This window comes from Tetrao urogallus, assembly GCF_951394365.1.
Source record: "Tetrao urogallus genome assembly, chromosome: 5".
NCBI classification, from domain to species: domain Eukaryota; kingdom Metazoa; phylum Chordata; class Aves; order Galliformes; family Phasianidae; genus Tetrao; species Tetrao urogallus.
The window spans coordinates 6,153,545-6,172,124 of record NC_136818.1 but is presented as its reverse complement, the minus strand read 5'-3'; the positions used below and the strand labels follow the sequence as shown (position 1 = coordinate 6,172,124).

At 54.0% G+C, this 18,580-nt stretch overlaps 1 protein-coding gene across 1 annotated transcript; it reads left to right on the top strand.

Moving 5' to 3' along the window:
* Positions 1-4,351: 4,351 nt before the first annotated feature.
* Positions 4,352-8,211, top strand: CDKN2C (cyclin dependent kinase inhibitor 2C; the record flags this gene model as incomplete). Its single annotated transcript, XM_079535476.1, has 2 exons — positions 4,352-4,480; positions 7,837-8,211. The coding sequence occupies 2 exons, from the start codon at positions 4,352-4,354 to the stop codon at positions 8,209-8,211; spliced, it is 504 nt and encodes a 167-aa protein (XP_079391602.1).
* Positions 8,212-18,580: the final 10,369 nt, after the last annotated feature.

Here is an 18,580-nt window from a genome sequence, read left to right as displayed (position 1 = left end):
GGCGGCCGGCGGCAGCCCCGGCTCCGCTCTGCCCCGCGCAGCGAGAGCTGTGCCGGCGGGAACTACGGGCTCATGGAGGCGGCGGGCCGGGCCCGGACGGAGAAGAGCAGCAGGCGGAGGAGAAGGAGGAAGAGGAGGAGGAGGAGGAGGAAGAGGGCCGGGAGGCGGCGGGGCGGGCGGGAGCCGGGGCCGAGCAGCGCTGCCTAGCTCAGCGGCCGGCCCGGGGAAGAGGAGAAGGAGGAGGCAGCGCCGCTCCCTCCCCGCCCGCACGGCGCCTGTCGCACATTTTGCCTGTCATCGAGGTCGCAAAGAGGCGCTTTGCGGCCGCCACGTGACCGCCTCCTGTCAAGCGCTCGCGGAGCGGAGGAGGAGGGAGCGGGGGAGGCGGTGCCTTTCCGGCGCTGACCGCGCGTTCCCGTTGAAAGAGGGAGCGCGCGCCGCGCTCGCGCCTCCTTCCCGCCCAGCGCGCCTGAGAGAGCGTAAGGCCGCCCCGCCCCGCGCCTAGGCCCGGCCTGAGGGGTGCCCCGCCTCGCCGCGGGGCTCCTGGGGGGAGCCGTCTCCTCAGGGCCGCCCCCCGCCCCGAGGCCGGCCCCGCAGCCCGGGGAGCGGCCTAACGAGAAATAACGGCGGGCATCCAACGGCGTCGCCGGCAGCCCGCGCTCGCCCCGGCGCCGCGAGAGGCGGCTGCGCGGCGTAGCGCGGCCGAATGCCGGTTTTCCCGTCTGCCCTTACAGCCCGGTGCCCTCACAGCCCCGCGTCAAGCACGAACGCTGCGCTCAGCGATCGCTGCGGCCGGCGTGAGGTGCCCGCCGTCTCTCGGGTCACGGGCGGGCCGAGCGCCCTGCTCGCGGTGACGGCCCGTGGAGCTCCGTCACGCCATCTCGGAACCGAGCTCCTTCCCCAGCTCTAGGAAAGAGAATCCTTTATTGTTTTTCTATTCGCGTCGGCGGGAGCCGCTGCCCGACGAGTTTTCATATTCTGCTCGATGGCAAATAGCAGAGTGAAGAGCGGGGAAGGAGAGCGGCCGCGGGTCCCGTCTGTGTGGGGGGAGAGCGAGGGAACCGGCGCAGCGGGACGGCAGGGCTGCGAGCCGCCCCGGGAGCGCCGCTGGGCGCCTTCGGGACGCGTCCGGTGCTCCTCGTTGGCTGCAAAACTACGCAGAGTTTCGAGGTGGATGCAAGCCGTGCTAAAACACCACTCGGGATGGAAAGGCAGGGGGTCAGAAAAGCTGGCCCCGAGAAAAGAAAAGTTAGATGTTACATTTTACCTGCTTTAGTTTAAGCTGGCGAGGCTTCCCGAGAGGTTTCTTACTGTTCTTACGGCTCACAGCCGTTCGACCAGCGCTGCCTTCACGGCGCTGCCGTCGGTACCGGGAGTGGTGCGGTGCCCGTGGCAGACCGGGCTGAGCTACAAACAAATCCACCCCCGCTTTACTAGAGAGTAACTGTAACGAGGGCTGAAAGGCGAGGTTTGGAAACTGGACCGGAGCCAGTTCATTCCTGGCACCGATTTGTGTTCTAGGTGTGCTGTCAAGATAAGTTACACCGTGTTCACGTCTATCACAGGATTATTTTAAATAATGATATCTTCGCTGGATCAAGACGGGAAGGATTTGATCCAGAATGTGAAGGAGAGGCGAGCGGCCCAACGTGCCCCGGCTGGGGAAGCTCAGGTGAGATTCACAGCGAAGCTTTCCGTTCTCGCAGCTCCACACTCCGAGGTGCCCTCGGACAGCGCCGCAGAACACGGCCGGCTCTGTCCCTGCAGCCCTCCGGAGGGGGTTTTGCTGCCCATCGGGGCAATTCCCTCTATTTGACGGTATCGTTACCACCGCCGAAAGGAAATGACTGCGATGGGGACACTTCTTTCTGGGAAGATTGTTGGATGGATGTCTGCCCGCTTGTTGTGGCCGGGCAGTGTCACTCGCAGGAGGCCTGCAGCATCCCCGCCGTACTTCATTATTTTTGCTGTGTGATGTGATTAACAGAACACAGGGGCTTGCTTTGTAGCTGTAAAAACAAGTAGTGGGGGGCTGCTGCAAGGCCCCGAGTCCTGTTCTGCAGTACATCTGCACAGCGAACAGCACCAAACCCGGGGATCTGGGGCACTGATCAATCACAAAATTGGTCTTATTGAAGTCGCCTGACACCAAATCCGAACAGCTGCATGTTATTTCATTTTCATGCAGAAAAGCAACTGGACTTGAATATACAGGTGTCGTATATATATAGCCATGTATCTCTAGAGTTATCTCTGAGGGAAATTACAATTCATACTTCTGTTAACAATGTTGCCTGCACTGTTGCTTCTGACAGAGAACTGTCATAGCAAGGCCCATAAATACGTTTTCTTTTCCCCTCGTTTCGTGGCTGTGGACATCCGATAGCCGGAGCACGGCGTTTTCCTGCTTCAAGCGTGCTCACCTCACTACCGTTCGCCTTTCTGCACTCACGAACGAGGGGCGGTTGGGGGATCCCAGCAGAAAAGCCGCGCAGCCGGGCTGTAAGAGAGAGGCAGCGATCGTCGCGCGCCCTCCCGACACCTCGGGCCGACCGTGTCTCCTATCGGAGGCGCCGGCCGTCCCCGCCGGGGTGCCGCGGTGCGCCCGGCAGCTCCCCGGTGCAGATCGTCTCCGGGCCGCCTCCCGCGCGGGGCCGTTCTAGCCAACGTCTCCGCGGTGAGAAGAGGCGGGCGGGGTGCTGACGGACCCCGCCATAGGGAGCCGCGCGTTGCTCCTTACCTCCCGCGGGGCTCTTTTGGGCGGAATTCAGCCTCCCCATGCTTCCTGAAACGTAAAGCAACGAGAGCAGCGTAGGGCACGGAGCGCCGCTGTCAGAAGGGCGCTGCCATCTCCACGCTGCGCCGCCGCTGCTCCGCGGCCCTTTTGCGGGAAGAGGGAATCCCTCGCGTCTTCTCGGCGCCCGTTCCTCCCCAAAATGGTACTTTCGAATCCATCGCGAGCGGCGGAAAGTCGAAAAGCCGACGCTGTGCGCCGCCTCCCGCAGCGCCGTGGACGGCTTCTCCCCGGCCTCGGGTCGCTCCCCGGGCAGGTGCCCGCAGCCGCGGGGCACGGCGTCCACGGAACTCAAACGGCCGATAAACGCCTTCTTTTTATTTTTCCTTTTCCCTTTCCCTTTTCCCTCCCCCTGTCCCGGCCGCGCGATGGCCGCGGGGAGCGGCGGGGCCGTAGGGGCGGGGCGGGCGCTGCAGGCCTTCCTGCCGGCCGAGCTGCAACTCCGCCGCGCCTCCTTAAATCTCTGCCGTTAAAATGTGGGCGGGTGTTTCAACTCAAAAAGCGCTCAAATTTTTTTTCTTTTCAAAAAAAGCTGATGAGGTTAAAAAAAAAAAAAAAAAAAAAAAAAAAAAAAAAAAAAAGGAGTGGGGGGGGTTGGAAGAGAGAGAGAGGGAGAGAGAGAAACCGGCTTCGTGTCCGTAGGAAACAGAAGTAGCGATTGTTTGCGCTTAAAAAAAGGGAGAGCGCGGAGCCGCGGGAGGAGGCAGCGCTCTGCGGAGCGGCAAGTGCAGCGTTCTGCGGAGCGGACGGAGCAGCGCGGCGCAGCGCAGCGCGGCTGTCATCGGCGGCGGCACCCCGGGCCGGGCGCTGCACCCGCGGCTCCTCCGACCCCGGCCCGGACGGCGGCGGCGGCACCGAGAGCGGCGGGGCCTCGGCTCCCCGCGGATACGGCACGAGCCCGCCCCGCCGGGCCGCCGCCCGCCGCCCCGCCGCCCCGCTGGATGCCCCGCGGCCGCCGCCGCCCAGGGCGGCCCCCGCCGGCCCGGATCGCGGAGCCGCGGAGAGGCCGAGGGAGTGAAGCCGCCGCCGGCAGAGAGAGCGCCGAGGGAGGCAGCGAGATCCGGGTGCGTCTCGCCCCGCGCCTTCTGCCCGGCCCGGAGCGGGGCATGCGGCGGGCGGACCCCCAAAGTGAAGACTTTGCCTCGGAGCTGCGGCTGCTGAGGCTCAGATGCCGACTGTGAGCAGGGTGGGTTGTCCTCTTCCAGGATCTCAGGTTTGAGTGAGTCTCCGGTGTACGTACGTGTATATATGTTACGTGTAACATATATCGTATATCGCATAGCTCTTAATATATTTCCCCTCGCAACCGGCCAAAGGCTTTAATATGAGTTCCTCTCTATGTGGAAGCAAAGAAATCTTCTTTCAAGCGGAGCTACAGTTTTGCTGAATAATCACGTGTGAGTTAGGGGCGGGCTCTTGGCAAAGAGTTTCTTTACGATTATTTACTACAAGGTCTACTCCAGAAGATTAACCATCCCAATCCTTCTGTCAGTCTCCGATGCCATGCCTGGTTAAAAAAAAATCTCATCTTTTTCTGATCGTCAGTCACCCTAAAGAATGGCCGAGCCTTCTGGGAACGAGCTGGCGTCCGCGGCTGCCAAGGGGGACCTAGTGCAACTCACTAATTTGTTGCAAAAGAATGTAAACGTCAATGCACAAAATGGATTTGGGAGGACTGCGCTGCAGGTTGGTATCCAGAGAGGGAGAAAATATTTCATCACTGCTACCTACGTGACCCGGGTTGCCAAAAAGACAACGCTTTGAGCAGGCTGGTGCAGAAATGCGAGGGCTTTTTCAACGAGTTGGATGCCATATTTTATAACTTTAGTGGCTCCAGCTCCCTAAAATGACGTACTTGAAATAAAAGTGCTCAGAAGCAGTGGTTCAGCCGGGGGTCACCCTCGGTGGCGGACGGGCTGAGAGTTGGGTGCGATTTGGGAACTCGGAGGGGAGGAGGCAGAGAATGAAATAGAGGAGACGAAAAGAAATCACCGTAGGTGAGCCGGGCTCAGGGCAGGTCTGTAAACACCGATGTGCTATGGTTTGGAGCTGCACTTCTCGGTTCTCTTCCCCCCCCCCCTCCCCCCAACTTTCCCTCTTAAAATGTGCCTTGTCCGGGTGCTGGGCTCTGCCGCGATGGTACTTTTCCTTTATGCGCTGTTTGTGCCGAATGACCTTTCTCGTTCGGAGGCTGCACAGCACCGAGCACCTTCGATGCGCGCTCAGAGCCGCGGAGCGGCACCCCGAGCCCCGCCACCGGCGCTCCATTCATCATTAGAGCTGAAAATTGCCCTTTATCGGCTCGGTGGCGGGGCGGGGGTTCGGCTCTTTCGTTTCTGACCGTCCGTGGGGTGCCGTGTCCTCGTTTTTCAGCGTGGAGCCGCACAGGCAGCATTTGGAGCTCATCCAACTGCGAACTGTTGCAGCTGACGAAAGATTTTGCTTTTTATAATATCAGATAATGATGGCGAGGAGGGTCGAATCCGTACGGGATAGCGAAAGGAACGGTTTATAGATGAGGAGAAAGTGTGTGGTTATTAGTGCCGAAGGTGAAACAGAGGGACGTGGAAGCAGAGCTCCGGGGCTTATTAATTTCACACGTTAGAAAAATCGTTTGTTAACTCTTCTCCCCCCTCCTCGAAACCACGAGAATCATTTCTGAAATGTACTTTGTAAAAGCAGAGTGCTTGCGAATGAACTCGAGATATTTACAGCTTTTTTTTTTCTTTCTTTTTTTTTTTTTTTTTCTTCCCTGACTTGACATCGACATGTTGCATTTCGAAAATGAGCACCTCTCGCTGACAAGCGGGGTGGCTCTGGGGGGGCACACGAGAGGAGCCCGAGGGCTGTACGATTTTTTGGAGGCTGTTTTCACCCAAATCGGGCGCCGGGTGACCGTGCGGGCACTCGGGGCAACTTTTAAGAGAGCGAAAGGCTGGAAACCGGACGCTTAGAGCAAAAACTTTGTCAGGGAGAAAGAAACTTGCAGCTCGGGGCTTCATCCTCGGGACGAGGGCTGGAAGCCGATTTGCAGAAAGGCGATGTATTTGCTGAGAGCTGCCCGTGCCCTCCGTGGGGCCGCTTGGCACAGGGGCGCAGCAGCCGCTGCCCGGCCCCGCTCTGCGCCGCGACCCTCGGTCCTCATGGAGCAGAGGGGCACAGCCGGGGCACAGCAGGAGGGGCCGGCCGCTGCTTTCTGTGCCCGAGGTGGGCTGCGGGTGCGTGGCTGCCCTCGGAACAGCTCTGTCAATGCAGCCTCCCAAATCTAAATAATCGCTCAATAATTTCTCAATATTCTCTCAATAACCTCTCATAAAAACGGAGAGGTTGCCTAAATATTAATATTTGTGGATATATATGTGTGCCCCTGAATTTCTGTTTAATTCAGCAGCTGCTCGGCTCCTCTTCCTCTCTGCTTTTTGTTTCAGACGAGGTGCTTTCTGCAGGCCTCACTGCCCGTCCTGCCCCGATCCTCCCTGCCACAGCTACGGGCTGTTGCCTCTCCTTAGGGGAGCCGGGCAGAACGGAGCTGTGCACCCCCCCCCCCCCGGCTCCATCCCCTCTGTTAGCATTTTCTCCCCCCCGCATGTGGCAATGCAGCCTCACTCCCCGAGCCTGCCTTCCTCGAGCCTATTAACTCCCACTTCAACCGAATAAACTTTTTAAATCAACAAAAAATGCACCCCGAGCCCTCCAAAAATACTCCCTAAGACATCCCAATAATTTTCCCAACACAAAGGAGGGCTCGCATTGCTCCTATTTTCCCTCCCACTCCTGCTCAGAAGTGAAAGAGCAGTGTGTTCAGAGCTGTGCTTCCCCGAGCCTCTGCTCCCTGCACCCACTCTGCCCTGCACCACATCGGGGAAGGAATGAGGTTTATTAATTAGAGGAATCATTAGATGAACTTTAATATTTTTTGTATGGCCTTAAAAAGCCAAATGCATATTTTTTCACTAGGAGACTTTGGAGGCAAATGCTTTGTGTAAATTCTGCTCAATTATTTCGCATCTAATGCACTGTAACATTAATTTATGCTGATAATTTTTTTTTCACAAGGTTTTCACACCAGTTGTAAGGAAACTCAGGGGGAATTTTGCTCGGATTTGACACTTACAGTGCGGCTGATGGCAAAAACAGAGCAGTGCTGCCCGAGGGGTGCGGGGTGTGGAGTCTGGACAGGCTCTGAGAAATCAAAACAAGAAAAAAAAGGGGAATTTGGTGAAAATCGGTGCAGGCTGTTATGTCCCGAATTAGAAAAAATTGCATTCTAATTTTTAATGATTTTGTGATGCAATCGAGAACATTTAAAGAGGTATTTTAATTTTTTTTTTCCCCTGAAAGTAACGATCAGAAAAATCCAACGATCGTTTCTGAAATAGAGATGTGTGTAACAGCAGGACGTGGCCGTGGTTTGCTTATAGTAAAATTATAGAATCCCAATATAATCATAGAATCCATAACCATAGAGTAATTTGTTGGTTTTAGAAGAAAATGTGTGGGACTTTGCAACACTCCTTTTGACTTCTTCCCAGGTGACATTTTGAGCCTCCAACACCGGGGAGAACAATTTCTTGGAGCATTTATTTTTCTTAGCAGCCAGGACTATGGCACGGCACAAATATTTGCTTTATGATAATGCGCAGACAATGCAAACACCCGAGGGCTTATCGAAGCACATCGCGCATTTTTTATCGCTGAGGTGCAGTCTCTGTTCCTCGGAGACCCACGGCCGACGGTGAGCGGCACTGAGCGATGGTGCGGCGGTGTCTCGGTGCGCGCAGAGCGGGCCGGGCTCCGCGTCCCTGCGGTGAGGAGCCGAGAGAACTTCTCGGGGAGAAGTCCCGCCCGCTGCAGGCGTTAATTTCTGGGACAAAGCCGTCACCACCGAGCCACTAAAACTCCCCTATCGCTGCCGAGGTCAGTGAGGAAAGCTTGTAGCGGTGCGCGGGGCCCCTCCGCCCGCGGTAGGGCTCGGAGCTGCGGGCTGAGGGCTGGGGCGGCGCGGAGCCCCTCGGGCGCTCACGTCTCACTCCGTCCCGCAGGTGATGAAGCTCGGCAACCCCGAGATCGCCCGCAGACTGCTGATGAGCGGCGCGAACCCCAACCTGAAGGACAGTACCGGCTTCGCCGTCATTCACGACGTAGCCAGAGCGGGTTTCCTGGACACTTTGCAGACCCTGCTGGAGTTCCACGCCGACGTGAACATCGAGGACGCGGAAGGCAACCTGCCGCTGCACCTGGCGGCTCAGGAGGGCCACGTGCGGGTGGTGGAGTTCCTGCTGCGGCGCACCCCGAGCCGCGTGGCGCACCAGAACCGCCGCGGCGACACGGCGCTGGACCTGGCCCGGCTGTACCGGCGCAGCGCCGTGGTGCGGCTGATGGAGGGCGGCCCTCCGCCCGCGGCCGACGCCAACTGAACCGGACCCCCTTGGACCTTGCGGCTCCCAGCCTCATTCTTTTATTATTTTCTTTTTTTTTTTTTCCCCTCCTTTTTAATAACTTTTGGTTCAACCCTACTTCTATTTTTTTTTTTTTTGGTTGTTGTTGTTGTTATATTTTTTGAATAGTCGATAGCGTGAGTTCGAGAAGTTGTAGAGGTGGGGTTTTAGCTGAGGAACATGATTTCAGTGCACGGTGTCGGCACGTTGCTGCCGCTCACGGCACTCCTTACCCCGCCGTGCCCACGCCGCTGCTCGCACCGGGCTTCCAGCACCAGGCTCTGCAATGTATCTCCGCTCATTACTCAGCCTTTAACCCAAACACTGCGTATCCATCGCTTAATGTTCCCTTTCCGCTCCGGTGAAAGGATACAACCCGCGGGGATTCTTCCCCCTCTTCCCCGTGCGCCTCCTCACCCCCCCGGCTCAGCCCGACGCGTGTTGGGGTCGGGTGGGGACCGGGAGTGGCCCGGCCGGGGGTCACCGGACCCGAGAAAGCCGCTTCGGGCAGCTGCCTCAGTTTGATACTAACAGGAGCTCGTAGAAGTAGGTCGCTCGCTTTCTAAATGTAGATGACACTTTTCCACTTTGTGTATTTAAACTTTCACCGAGCTGCCTTTGAGTTTAGTTACCAGAAACAACATAAGTGGCTTTTTTTTTTTTTTTTTTTTTTTTTTTTTTTTTTTTTTTTTTGGCCAGAGGTTTCGAAGAGCTCGGTTGGGCACCCCGCGCCGAAAAGTACATTATTTTCCAGTTTCAAAATAGCAGATAACCATGGGCAGAGGTAGGAGCGTGAGGGGGCTGCAATACTACAGCTCCTCCCGTCCCTGCCTGAGCTGAGTGCCGTTTCGATGCTCGCTTTTGTTTTGTCTGGGGAAAAAAAATGAAATGGGATGATAGCTGGATCTTAAAGGTATTTGGATGCAATGGAATTTGGTAAGCAACATGTTAGGTACCCGTGAGGTTGTCTTAATGCCTTCACCTAACGAACAGTGTAATTCCGGAACTGTTTTCCTTCCAGAACAGCCAGTTGGGTTCCTACGGCCGAACCCCCGGGGCAGCAGGGAGCAGCGGGAGGGGCGGCGGATGGGAACCTCAGCGTGCTCTGTGCTGCGGGTCCGACTGTCGGTGGCACAGGATGGAAAGGGTTCACATCAGTGTGAATGGAAAGACTGGCTACAAAATAGCACAAAAAAGACAAGGGGTGTACCTTGCTTTACATTTTCTTTCTAAAAACAAAACAAAACGCATATACACTGTCCCGCAAAATGAGTTACCATTGTTTTCCAGCATCAGTAATTGCCTGGACCTGTCCATCCCGTCGCTGTACTCTCACAACCACTGTGTTCTGCGTTCTCTGATTAAAAACCTCTGTGTACCGCAATGCCTCGCGCGGTTCTGTTGGCACATTTGTTCCCGAAGGGCGGCGGACCCTTCCCCACTCCCGCAGGGGATGGCAGCGCGCCGGGGCCGCGCTCACCGCCTCTACTCTCCCCTACCTGCGCAGCCCAGGACCCCCCCAGCCCCAGCGGCGCCCCATCCTCGCTCTGCCCGCACCCCCGCCCCGCCCTCCCGGTGCCCTCGGGATGCTCCCGGAGCGCGGTGCGCGGCTCTCCCGATCCGCAAAGCCTATCTCTCGGCAGCGATAACGGTACACTGACACCTCTTCCCCCGCCCTTGGCACCGGGGAGGGGAATGGATGTTGGAAACTCTCCGGGGAACCGGAGCGGGGGCTTCCCTATGTGCTGCGGTGCTCCTCAGTGGGGATCTTTCTGCCCCAAAGGGTTCTGAGCTCGGACGTTGTCCTGGAATTGGCTTCTACGACCCTCTCCTCGAGCTCTGACAGCGGCAGAAAGTCCCATTTTACAAATCCTGTTGGTGACAACGTCAACAATAACATTCATCATAGGATGCAAACACACAGATGGAACGAAATATTTTTTTAAAAAAGCTTTTATTGTGACAGAGACCATCAGAAAAAAACATCTCCCGGGCAGGAGCAGCCCAGGGGCAGCGCAGCCGGGGCCGTGCACATCATAACCGCAGCGAGTGCGGTGCGGAGCGATGAGGAACAAAACGCTGCCCCGGGCACGGAGCCCTCTCCTCTATTTCGGGATGCGGAGCTGAGCTGTTTCATTGACTTTTGCTTCTGAATTACAGAGAGAGGGAAAGCTGAAATACATCCGAAAAGGAGCAGATCCCGGAGGGATGCGGTGGGGAACGGCCCTTGGGTCCGAGGGAACGGGGGCTGGGGGTGAGCCCCAGCACAGCAAATGGGGGTAACGGGGGGGCAGCGTTCCGCGAGGCTTTGTGCGCGTTTCTGTGCGGTGAGAGGAGGGATGGGTGAGTCGTTCCGTGCTGGGGTGAGGAATTATCTTCGTGGGAAACGTCGTTGCAGTGTTCTTGTGAAGAAAGGGTTAAAACAGCAGAAAAGCGCCACTTTGGAGCCTGTAAAAGAAAGAGGGGTGCCTCTGCTAGCCGTGCACCCCACGGTTCGATGGGGCCGGGGAGCGGTCCAACGGTATATCCACTTCCCAGCGGAGTGTGATTGCCATGGAGAGCAAACAGAAAAAAAAAAAAAAAAAAAAAAAAAAAAAGCCAAGAGAGGAAAAATCTGCATTTATTCTGAGGGACGGCGGTACTGAGCGAGGCGGGGGTGGAGGGAAAGAAAACAGAAAAAAAAAATAGAAACAAAGAAAAAAATAAAGAAAAAAAATAAAAAAGAAAGCAGGGAAGCGAGCGGGCAGCCGCGGGCAGCGCGATGGTTCCGGGCCGCCGCGGGCAGCGCAGCCGAAATCCCCGCGCAGCGCCGGGAGCGGCCGCCCGCTCTCAAAATGTCGGTGGCGGCGGAGCGCTGCGGCGTCCCCCGGGGAGCGCGGCGGAGCGGGGCCGCCCCAGAGGCCGCCGGGCTGGGGAGGGGGGGGGGGCAGCGCCCGGCTCCGAAACCGTTAGCTCGTCTCTACGGTTCCTTTCCCCTTTCTCTTCCTGTCCAAATATTTTTAAATTTACGCGCCTTAACTAACAGTCTGATTTTATTTCGCGAGTTTCCTCCGCGGGCTCCACCGCCGCTTCCCTCCGGCCCCCCGCCGCGAGGGGCCCGGCCCGGCCCGGACGCCCCGCTCCGCAGCCCGACCGCGGGGTTACTTTTCCTTTTTCTTTCCTTTTTTTTTTTCCTTCTTCTTCTTCTTTTTTTTTTATTTTTTTTTCCATCCCTCTCCCGGAGCCGAAGAGCCGCAGTGCGGTGAGTACAGCGCGACTCCCCCGGCTCTTAGGGACCCCCCGAGCCGCTCCTTCCTGTGTCTCAAAGGCGAAGAAATCGCCCCCGGGTGCGGAGTGCCGCTGCCGCCGCTGCCGCTGCCATCCCCGCACCGCACCGCTCCGGGCTGCGGGGAGCTCCCAGCGCGGTGCGGTCCTCGCTCCGCTTTCATCGCTCTGAGTGGTCGCGTCGCCTCTGGGCATAATATCGGTGATAACTGGGCACGGCGACGGGAACTGCCGGCAGCAGCGCTGGGTGCTGAGAGGAGCCCTGACCGTGCGCAGCTGCGCCCATCCCGAGAGAAGGAAATGCTGCGGGGATAGCGGGGCACCGCGCGGCACCTGCGGGAGCGCCGACGGCTGCGGCTACTCTCATAGCGGCGCCGGGTCTCGGCTCCGGGCTGCGCGGGGCACAGAGCCGGGCGGGGGCACAGTGCCGCGGCAGCCCCGCAGAGGGACACGAGCCTCCGAGAGGCACTGGCTGAGCCCCGAGCGGCTCCTCGGGGAAGCGCGATTCCCCCGTGCCTCGGTGTCCCCGCAACGGCTTTCTGGCGGTTGTAAAGGTGCGCAGGGGGGCACCGGTATTTATGAGCGGTGACAATAGAAGTTACACCTTCCGTGAGAGGGCACGGTCTGACGCCGCAGCCGCCTGGAGGTGACGGCCGAGCCGCGACTCCCCGCAGCGCTCTGTGTCCCCGCGCCGGGCTCCCTCCCCGCGGCGCTCCGAACCCGCAGCCGCTCACCCACCGCCGCGCAGCGCCGAACGCGGGGTGAGGGAAGCTGGAAGGGGCGGATACAGAGCGCACAGCGCGGGACGTGCGGCGTCCGTGAGAAAACGGAGCGGTCGGAGGTTTTTCGGGGTAAAATGCACCTTAACGCAGCGCAGCTCAGAGCACTCTCCCGGCTGTAGGAAGGGCTCTTGCTAAATTTAATAGCAACTTACTGGTGAGCGAGGTACCCACGTAGGCCGTAAGCTATGAACACCCATTGCGATGGGAACGGGGACGCTGCGGGTCGCCCCGCCATCCCCCCGGCAGCGCTCCCCCCTCAGGCTGCGGGCCGGGCGCCGGCACAGCCCGATCCCGCAGGCTCTGGGCGCTGGGCCCGCATGGGGAGCAGCGGCGGACCCGCAGCCGGGGGTACAAATGCCGGGAGCAGCGCTTTGCCCCGCGGTGCTCCCGTCCCGGTGTGGCCGCAGGTACCGCAGTGCTCGGGCTGTCGAAGGGAGTTTGATAGAAAACAGCTGTTAAATAGGAAAGAGTTCTTGTTTGATGGACGCTGTCACTGTTAATAATGTCACCGAGGTGTGTTCTGATTACTGTGATGTGCAAGGTATAGATTGCTCAGATGGATTTTGCTTTCACTGCTTTGCAATAAGAACTGCGAACAAAGCTCTGATGCATCAGATACCCTGGTACAGCAATACACCCTGACTGCAAAGTGAACAGCCGTATGCACCTTTTAATTTATAGAAACGTATTGTTTTGTGTAAAGAAGGCGGCAGATAATTAACTGTATTCATTTAACCTAATTATAGGCCTCTGAGGCAAAAAGCTGACACTTTTCATTGTGGTACATTCAGAGAAGTTAATTGAAAAAACATTGCAGCCACAAGGCAGAACATGCCCCATGTATATTTGATACTAATTCTTTTTTTTTGAGGACTGGGGTGGATACGATGCCCACCCGAGATAAGGACTGCCGCTGCTCGCGGAGTAGGGCAGATGCTGCGGAGCCGTTATGCAACGCTGCAGCGCTGCAATATCTCTGCAATCCCGGAGCCAACCACAGACAGCTTAATTTGCCAAACTGTGAGCTGGTTTTGTAATGTACACAAGTATCTATTACAAATTAAGAAAGGATTGAGCGCGCTTTTAGCTGGGACGGAGGTCAGAGTAGGAGCACGGAGCTGCGTCTCGAAGTGCCGGCACACTGAGCAGCCCCCAGCCCTCCCAAACCCCCAAGATGAGAGTTTTTCGGAATTCTCAGGCTATGGGAGCACCGGAGCCGGGTCATTGGCAGTGTCCTCTGCGGTTTTCAGCTCTCAGTATTACACGCTGACAAATGCATAGCGAATCAACGCTCGCAGCTCCCGACTGTATCACAATAAACGCACGACGGACCCTTTGCTCTTATGAGTAATTTCTCCCATCACCTGATGCGCGCCAACAACTCCATCTGACAGCGCTGCCGCTTTCACTCTCTGCAGCAGAGCTTTCCAGAAGAAAGGGGCTGCAGCAGCCCCCCCCCGCGCTGGCTGGGGGCAGAGCCACCACTTCTGCTAAAGAAATCCCAACCCGTGAGCCCGATCGGCACAAATAGCAGCTTTTCCCCCTATTTTACCAACGGAAAGCAGCAGGTGCCCGCGGCTCCGGCAGCAGCCCCCGCCCGCGGCTGTGCCCCCCCCCAGCCCCGCAGCTCAGCCCTCTGCTCTGCTCCCCCCGTGCTTGCAGCCCAATTCCTGCAGTGATGCTGCGAACGAACCCAGGGAAATTCATTGCTGGCGGCCCTATTTCCAGTCTAAGTATTTTCAAATGTAGTTTGCAGAAATAGCTTTTTACTGTGCTTACAAAAGCGTGTTGCACTTTTGCAATTCGAATGTTTGTTAACAAAGGCACAGGAAGTCTGACAAGTAAACAGTGACATGCAGTCACCTGAACTCTGGCTCAAGAGCTGCAGAATATTGAACAAAGCAGCTTTTTAACGACAGAAGGTCTTGCAATAGAAGTCACTCGTGCCCTATTCTTATTTTCTTAGATTCTCATTTTTTTATCACAAAAGATGAATCACAGTTTGCACAGATACCCAGCTCAGACACTCAGCCCATGACTGGGGCACACTCAGCTCTCCTCCCTTACTCCCCAGCCCAGCCCATGGCTCTCCTCCCTTCACAACGCTGGGGGGATCCCTTCCCCATTCTCTGCTCTGCCTTCCTGCTCTCCTGCACTTTATTTTCACCTCCTGGTGCAAACCTGCCACCTGTACCTCACTCCTGCTCTCCCTCTGTAATTATTTCCCTTGGCACCTTACCCTCGTTATGCTTACCCACCTCTCACATCCTTTTCCCTCTGCCTAGCAGTCTCCCTCTGTCCCCACGTTGCTCCACTCACAAGGACTCACTACACTCCTCCAACCAGACCCCAGCCCAGGCTGCCCAGGAGTGGGGTGACAGCTTTTGGTCCCCTGCCTGGGAGCACACAGGCCACTCTTTGGGGTCCACAGCTGCCCTTTGTCCCTGACCGTGTTCCAGCTGAGATCTTACAGCATCTCAGAACTCTGTTACATTTGGATGCACTTCTGTGAAACCACATCAGCTGTGCTGCCAAATTTCGAGTTGCTGCTCAGAAGGTGCAGTGCCGGGCTTGGCCAGTGTCAGTGTTGCCTTTCCTATTCCTTCTGTAGAGAAATGGGGCTACCAACACTGCTGAAGGGAACAACTTTATTACTATTATCATTACTACTTAATGTGAGCAAAATATTTGGTTAACTTTGTGCTTGAGGATGACCACTGTGGTTTAGCCAGCAACTGCCAAAAATTAAACCTGGAGCAGATATTTGGCTTGGAACGTGTCAGCAAGTGGAAAATATGATGCTGTGGTGGAGCACAGGGCACAAAGCAGAGCAGTGCCACGGCTCTGGCCTGGATGGGGGAGATTTTTAGGTGAGCTGCTCTAGTAGCAGGTTGGGGGGATTAAGCAGAATTCAGCCAGATTTCATATTCTGAAATAAATGAACAAAAGGCATTCCACAGGGATGAAACCTGATGGGGAGAGCAGAGGGAAGGGCTGAAGGAGTTGTTTCAAGGAGGAGAACACCAACAGCAGCAGAAGCCCAAGCAGTTTGTTTGGGGTTGTCAGCCACCCCACCTCTGGGTCACTGTGGGATGGACAAAACCAGCACAGTAACCAATGCTGGGTGCTAACTGGCATTCAGAATCGTTACTTTTCAATTTTTTTTTTCTGTTAAGTGGGAGAGAAGCAGAGGCACAGGAGTCCTCTCTAATGTACAATGAGCTTCCTGTCAATTTGCAAGGTAAATCATTTTGGTTTTTTGTTTTTGTTTTTGTTTCTTTCTAACCTGTAAGATTAATGCTTTTTAGTTCTGTCATCAGAACCAATGGATTGCCTGCCACTTGGCAGCACATTTGCCTAAAAGATATCTTCTAGCTTGAAAAGAAGCTCTCTCAGGAAGTCCTGTGGCCTTCGCTTTGCAGGAAGTCAGCCCAGATGACATGGTGGTCCCCTCTGGCCAGTTCACCTCTGTCAGGCTTTGTCTGTGATTTTAACAGCAAAATTGGACATGGTCTGAACTTTCTGTGCTGTTAAAATATCTGGAGTGGTGCTGCGCTGCCTGAAGGAGTGAGGTTGCGTTTATGCAAAATGCTTTATGTTAATGACTGTAATTATATTAATTACAGTCAAAATGGTGACCTGTGATAAAACTGTACAGAGAAAAGGACAAAATTAAGACTGCTGTAATTTTACACACACACACACACACACACACACAGAATTAACCTGGCTTCATATCCCCCCCCTCAAAAAAAGCTGAATTTTCATGCTGAGTGTTGCTGCTTGGCACACATGTGTGTGTTTGCCTTCCTAGAAGTGCAGGTGTTCAACTGGTTCAGATTTTTTTTTTCCTTTTAAGCTTTAACACTAAAGCCTCAGCTTGCAATGCTCACTCCTGGGACTGCTGCAGCGTTTCTATAACCTGTCTCATTCGTTATGGCATTTTACCCCCAGCATCTTCCATTTCATATGGTTTATCAAGGTTTAAGGATAGTAGAGAAGTTGACCTGACAGCACGATGCAATGAGGCACAAAGCAGTCTTCAAAGAGAAAAAGTAGCAGGAAGTTCTCTCATACCAGGTATTAAAAATAGACTGCACCAAGTACTGGAATGCACACAGTGGTTATGTAATGGCTTTTCACTGACATGCATTAGGAAATACTCTCAGAAAATGGTTTTCCTTCATAACACCCAGTCTACTTCTCTGAAGTTTGGAAGTTCTTCATGTGGATACTTCTAAGAAGTCTAAAATTACAACGTTCATTTGAAAAACCTATCAATTAGCAAGCCACATAATGACACCATCTAATGGTACAATTGAAGTATTTGAATTTAATATACCATTTTCATAATGGCACAATATGAAACATATGATGGAGTCCTGTTTTTTCCCCACATGTTAGGCTTGATTTATTTCTGACAATGCAATAATTTTGCACTGGAGGCACCAAAAGAGAGAAATCAATTTGGGTGCATGACACAAATAATGAGAGCGCTGGCTGCTCTGGAGCACTGAGAAGAGTGTATTTGTGATTAGGTGCCTTTTACAAATGGGAGGCATCTGTGGAGCACGGAGAGGAGTCAGAGCAGTTCCATCCAGCTGCTCCTAGAAACCTGAACAGTGGATGATTTTGAAAATCTTCCTCAGACTTTTCCTTAAAGCTCTGGTAGAGGTCCAGCCCTTGCAGTGTGAGAGAATAGTAAAGGAGATGGTAAGAGTTGAAGTCTACCTTTGGGATTTTCACTGTCCCACTGTTCCCTTGCATTATACAATGTTCAGAGCCAACCTGCAGTATTCTCTGCCTATAGCAAGGGTGTCACATACAGAGGACAACATTACTTTCCTGCCTGCCCCAAAATTTGTCTATTTTTTCCATCACAGCCTTTAGACTTCCGTGGACACATTGAACTTATCACTAACAATATTAATTTATAAGCAAATTTATACACTTCTGCTGCTTTGCTCAACACCTACACCACTGTGTCAGGATTTCTTCTGTTGCCATGCATCAGGGTGTGCCCAGCAGCACAGTTAGGGACAGTTTTCATCACCCACTTGTGTGAGACATGGCGAGTGACAGCAAACATGGGGGGTGAAATCCTGCCCATATTTTGCCTCCTGCAAATAAGTTTTTCCTCTTCCGTATAACATATTAAATACTAAGAGATCCTGAACGACCAGACATGACCACAGTAGGGCAACATGAGCCTTGTTTTAAGATGAGTAGAACTTCACACTCAATTGGGTCTGGCTTTCCTGTGATATCTTAACATATTTTCTAAGCTAAAAATGCAGGAGCATTATTGTTTCCCTCTGTTCTCTTCTGTGTGAGAGCGCAGGAAAGCCTGTGAGCTACTCCAGGCACAATCAGATAAAAGTCTGGATTTGTTTTCTCTCATTACCATCCTGCAAAATGACCGAATTTAAAAATCCATACTGATGTGCAAAAAACCTGTATCATACTCAGTGCATTTCAGAAAGAGGCAGATAATAAAAACAAGAGAACAAGTTGTTCCCTTGTAGAGAAACTGTCTGCTAGATAAAATATTTTGAAACATCTGAAATGGCAGCCTGAAAGAAAATGAAACAGGGAAAACTGAATTCATGCAGCAAATCTGTATCGCAAAACAAGTAAGGAAGTGAGCATGAGAGCTGAGACAAAAGTTCTGCTTTTAAAAATGACCAATACAATTTCTTTTTAAAACGATCAAGGCCACAAAAATGAAAGAAAAAAAAAAAGCTGAAATGACCAACGAGTTTATTTGCTTCTAGATGTTGTTACACAAATGTATTTCTGGGAATCTGGAGTCAGAAAGTAAGCTGTGAATAAATCAGCACTTGTTTTTCTACTCTAGTGCACATGCAGAGCTGCAGTTGTTTATGTGGAGAGGAACAGTGCTCATGCATAGTCCTCAATAATGCTCCCAAATACAGGCAGATTCTCATCGTTCTGCTTGTGTGTTGTACATGAACAGAAGCAAATAGCATTCTATGTTTCCTTTCATATTTTATGACAATTTTAGTGCAAGCAAAACTGCCTTGAATCAGCTTTCATCCATTTTGAGGAAAAGCCATTTTAGGGCAAAAGAGAACTGCAAACTCCTGTTTCATACAGGTTTTCTGCAAGCTGTGCTCCAGTGAATTTTTGTGACTATATCTGAGTTTTATTGGATATATGCACTTGACTTTTCATATGATATTTGCTGTCACCGAATTTGACATTCAAGGTCAAGGTTTCAAATAGATTTGTAGTTAAAAGCTTGCATTTTGGCTGGATTTAAAATCTCAGGGCTTTTCTGT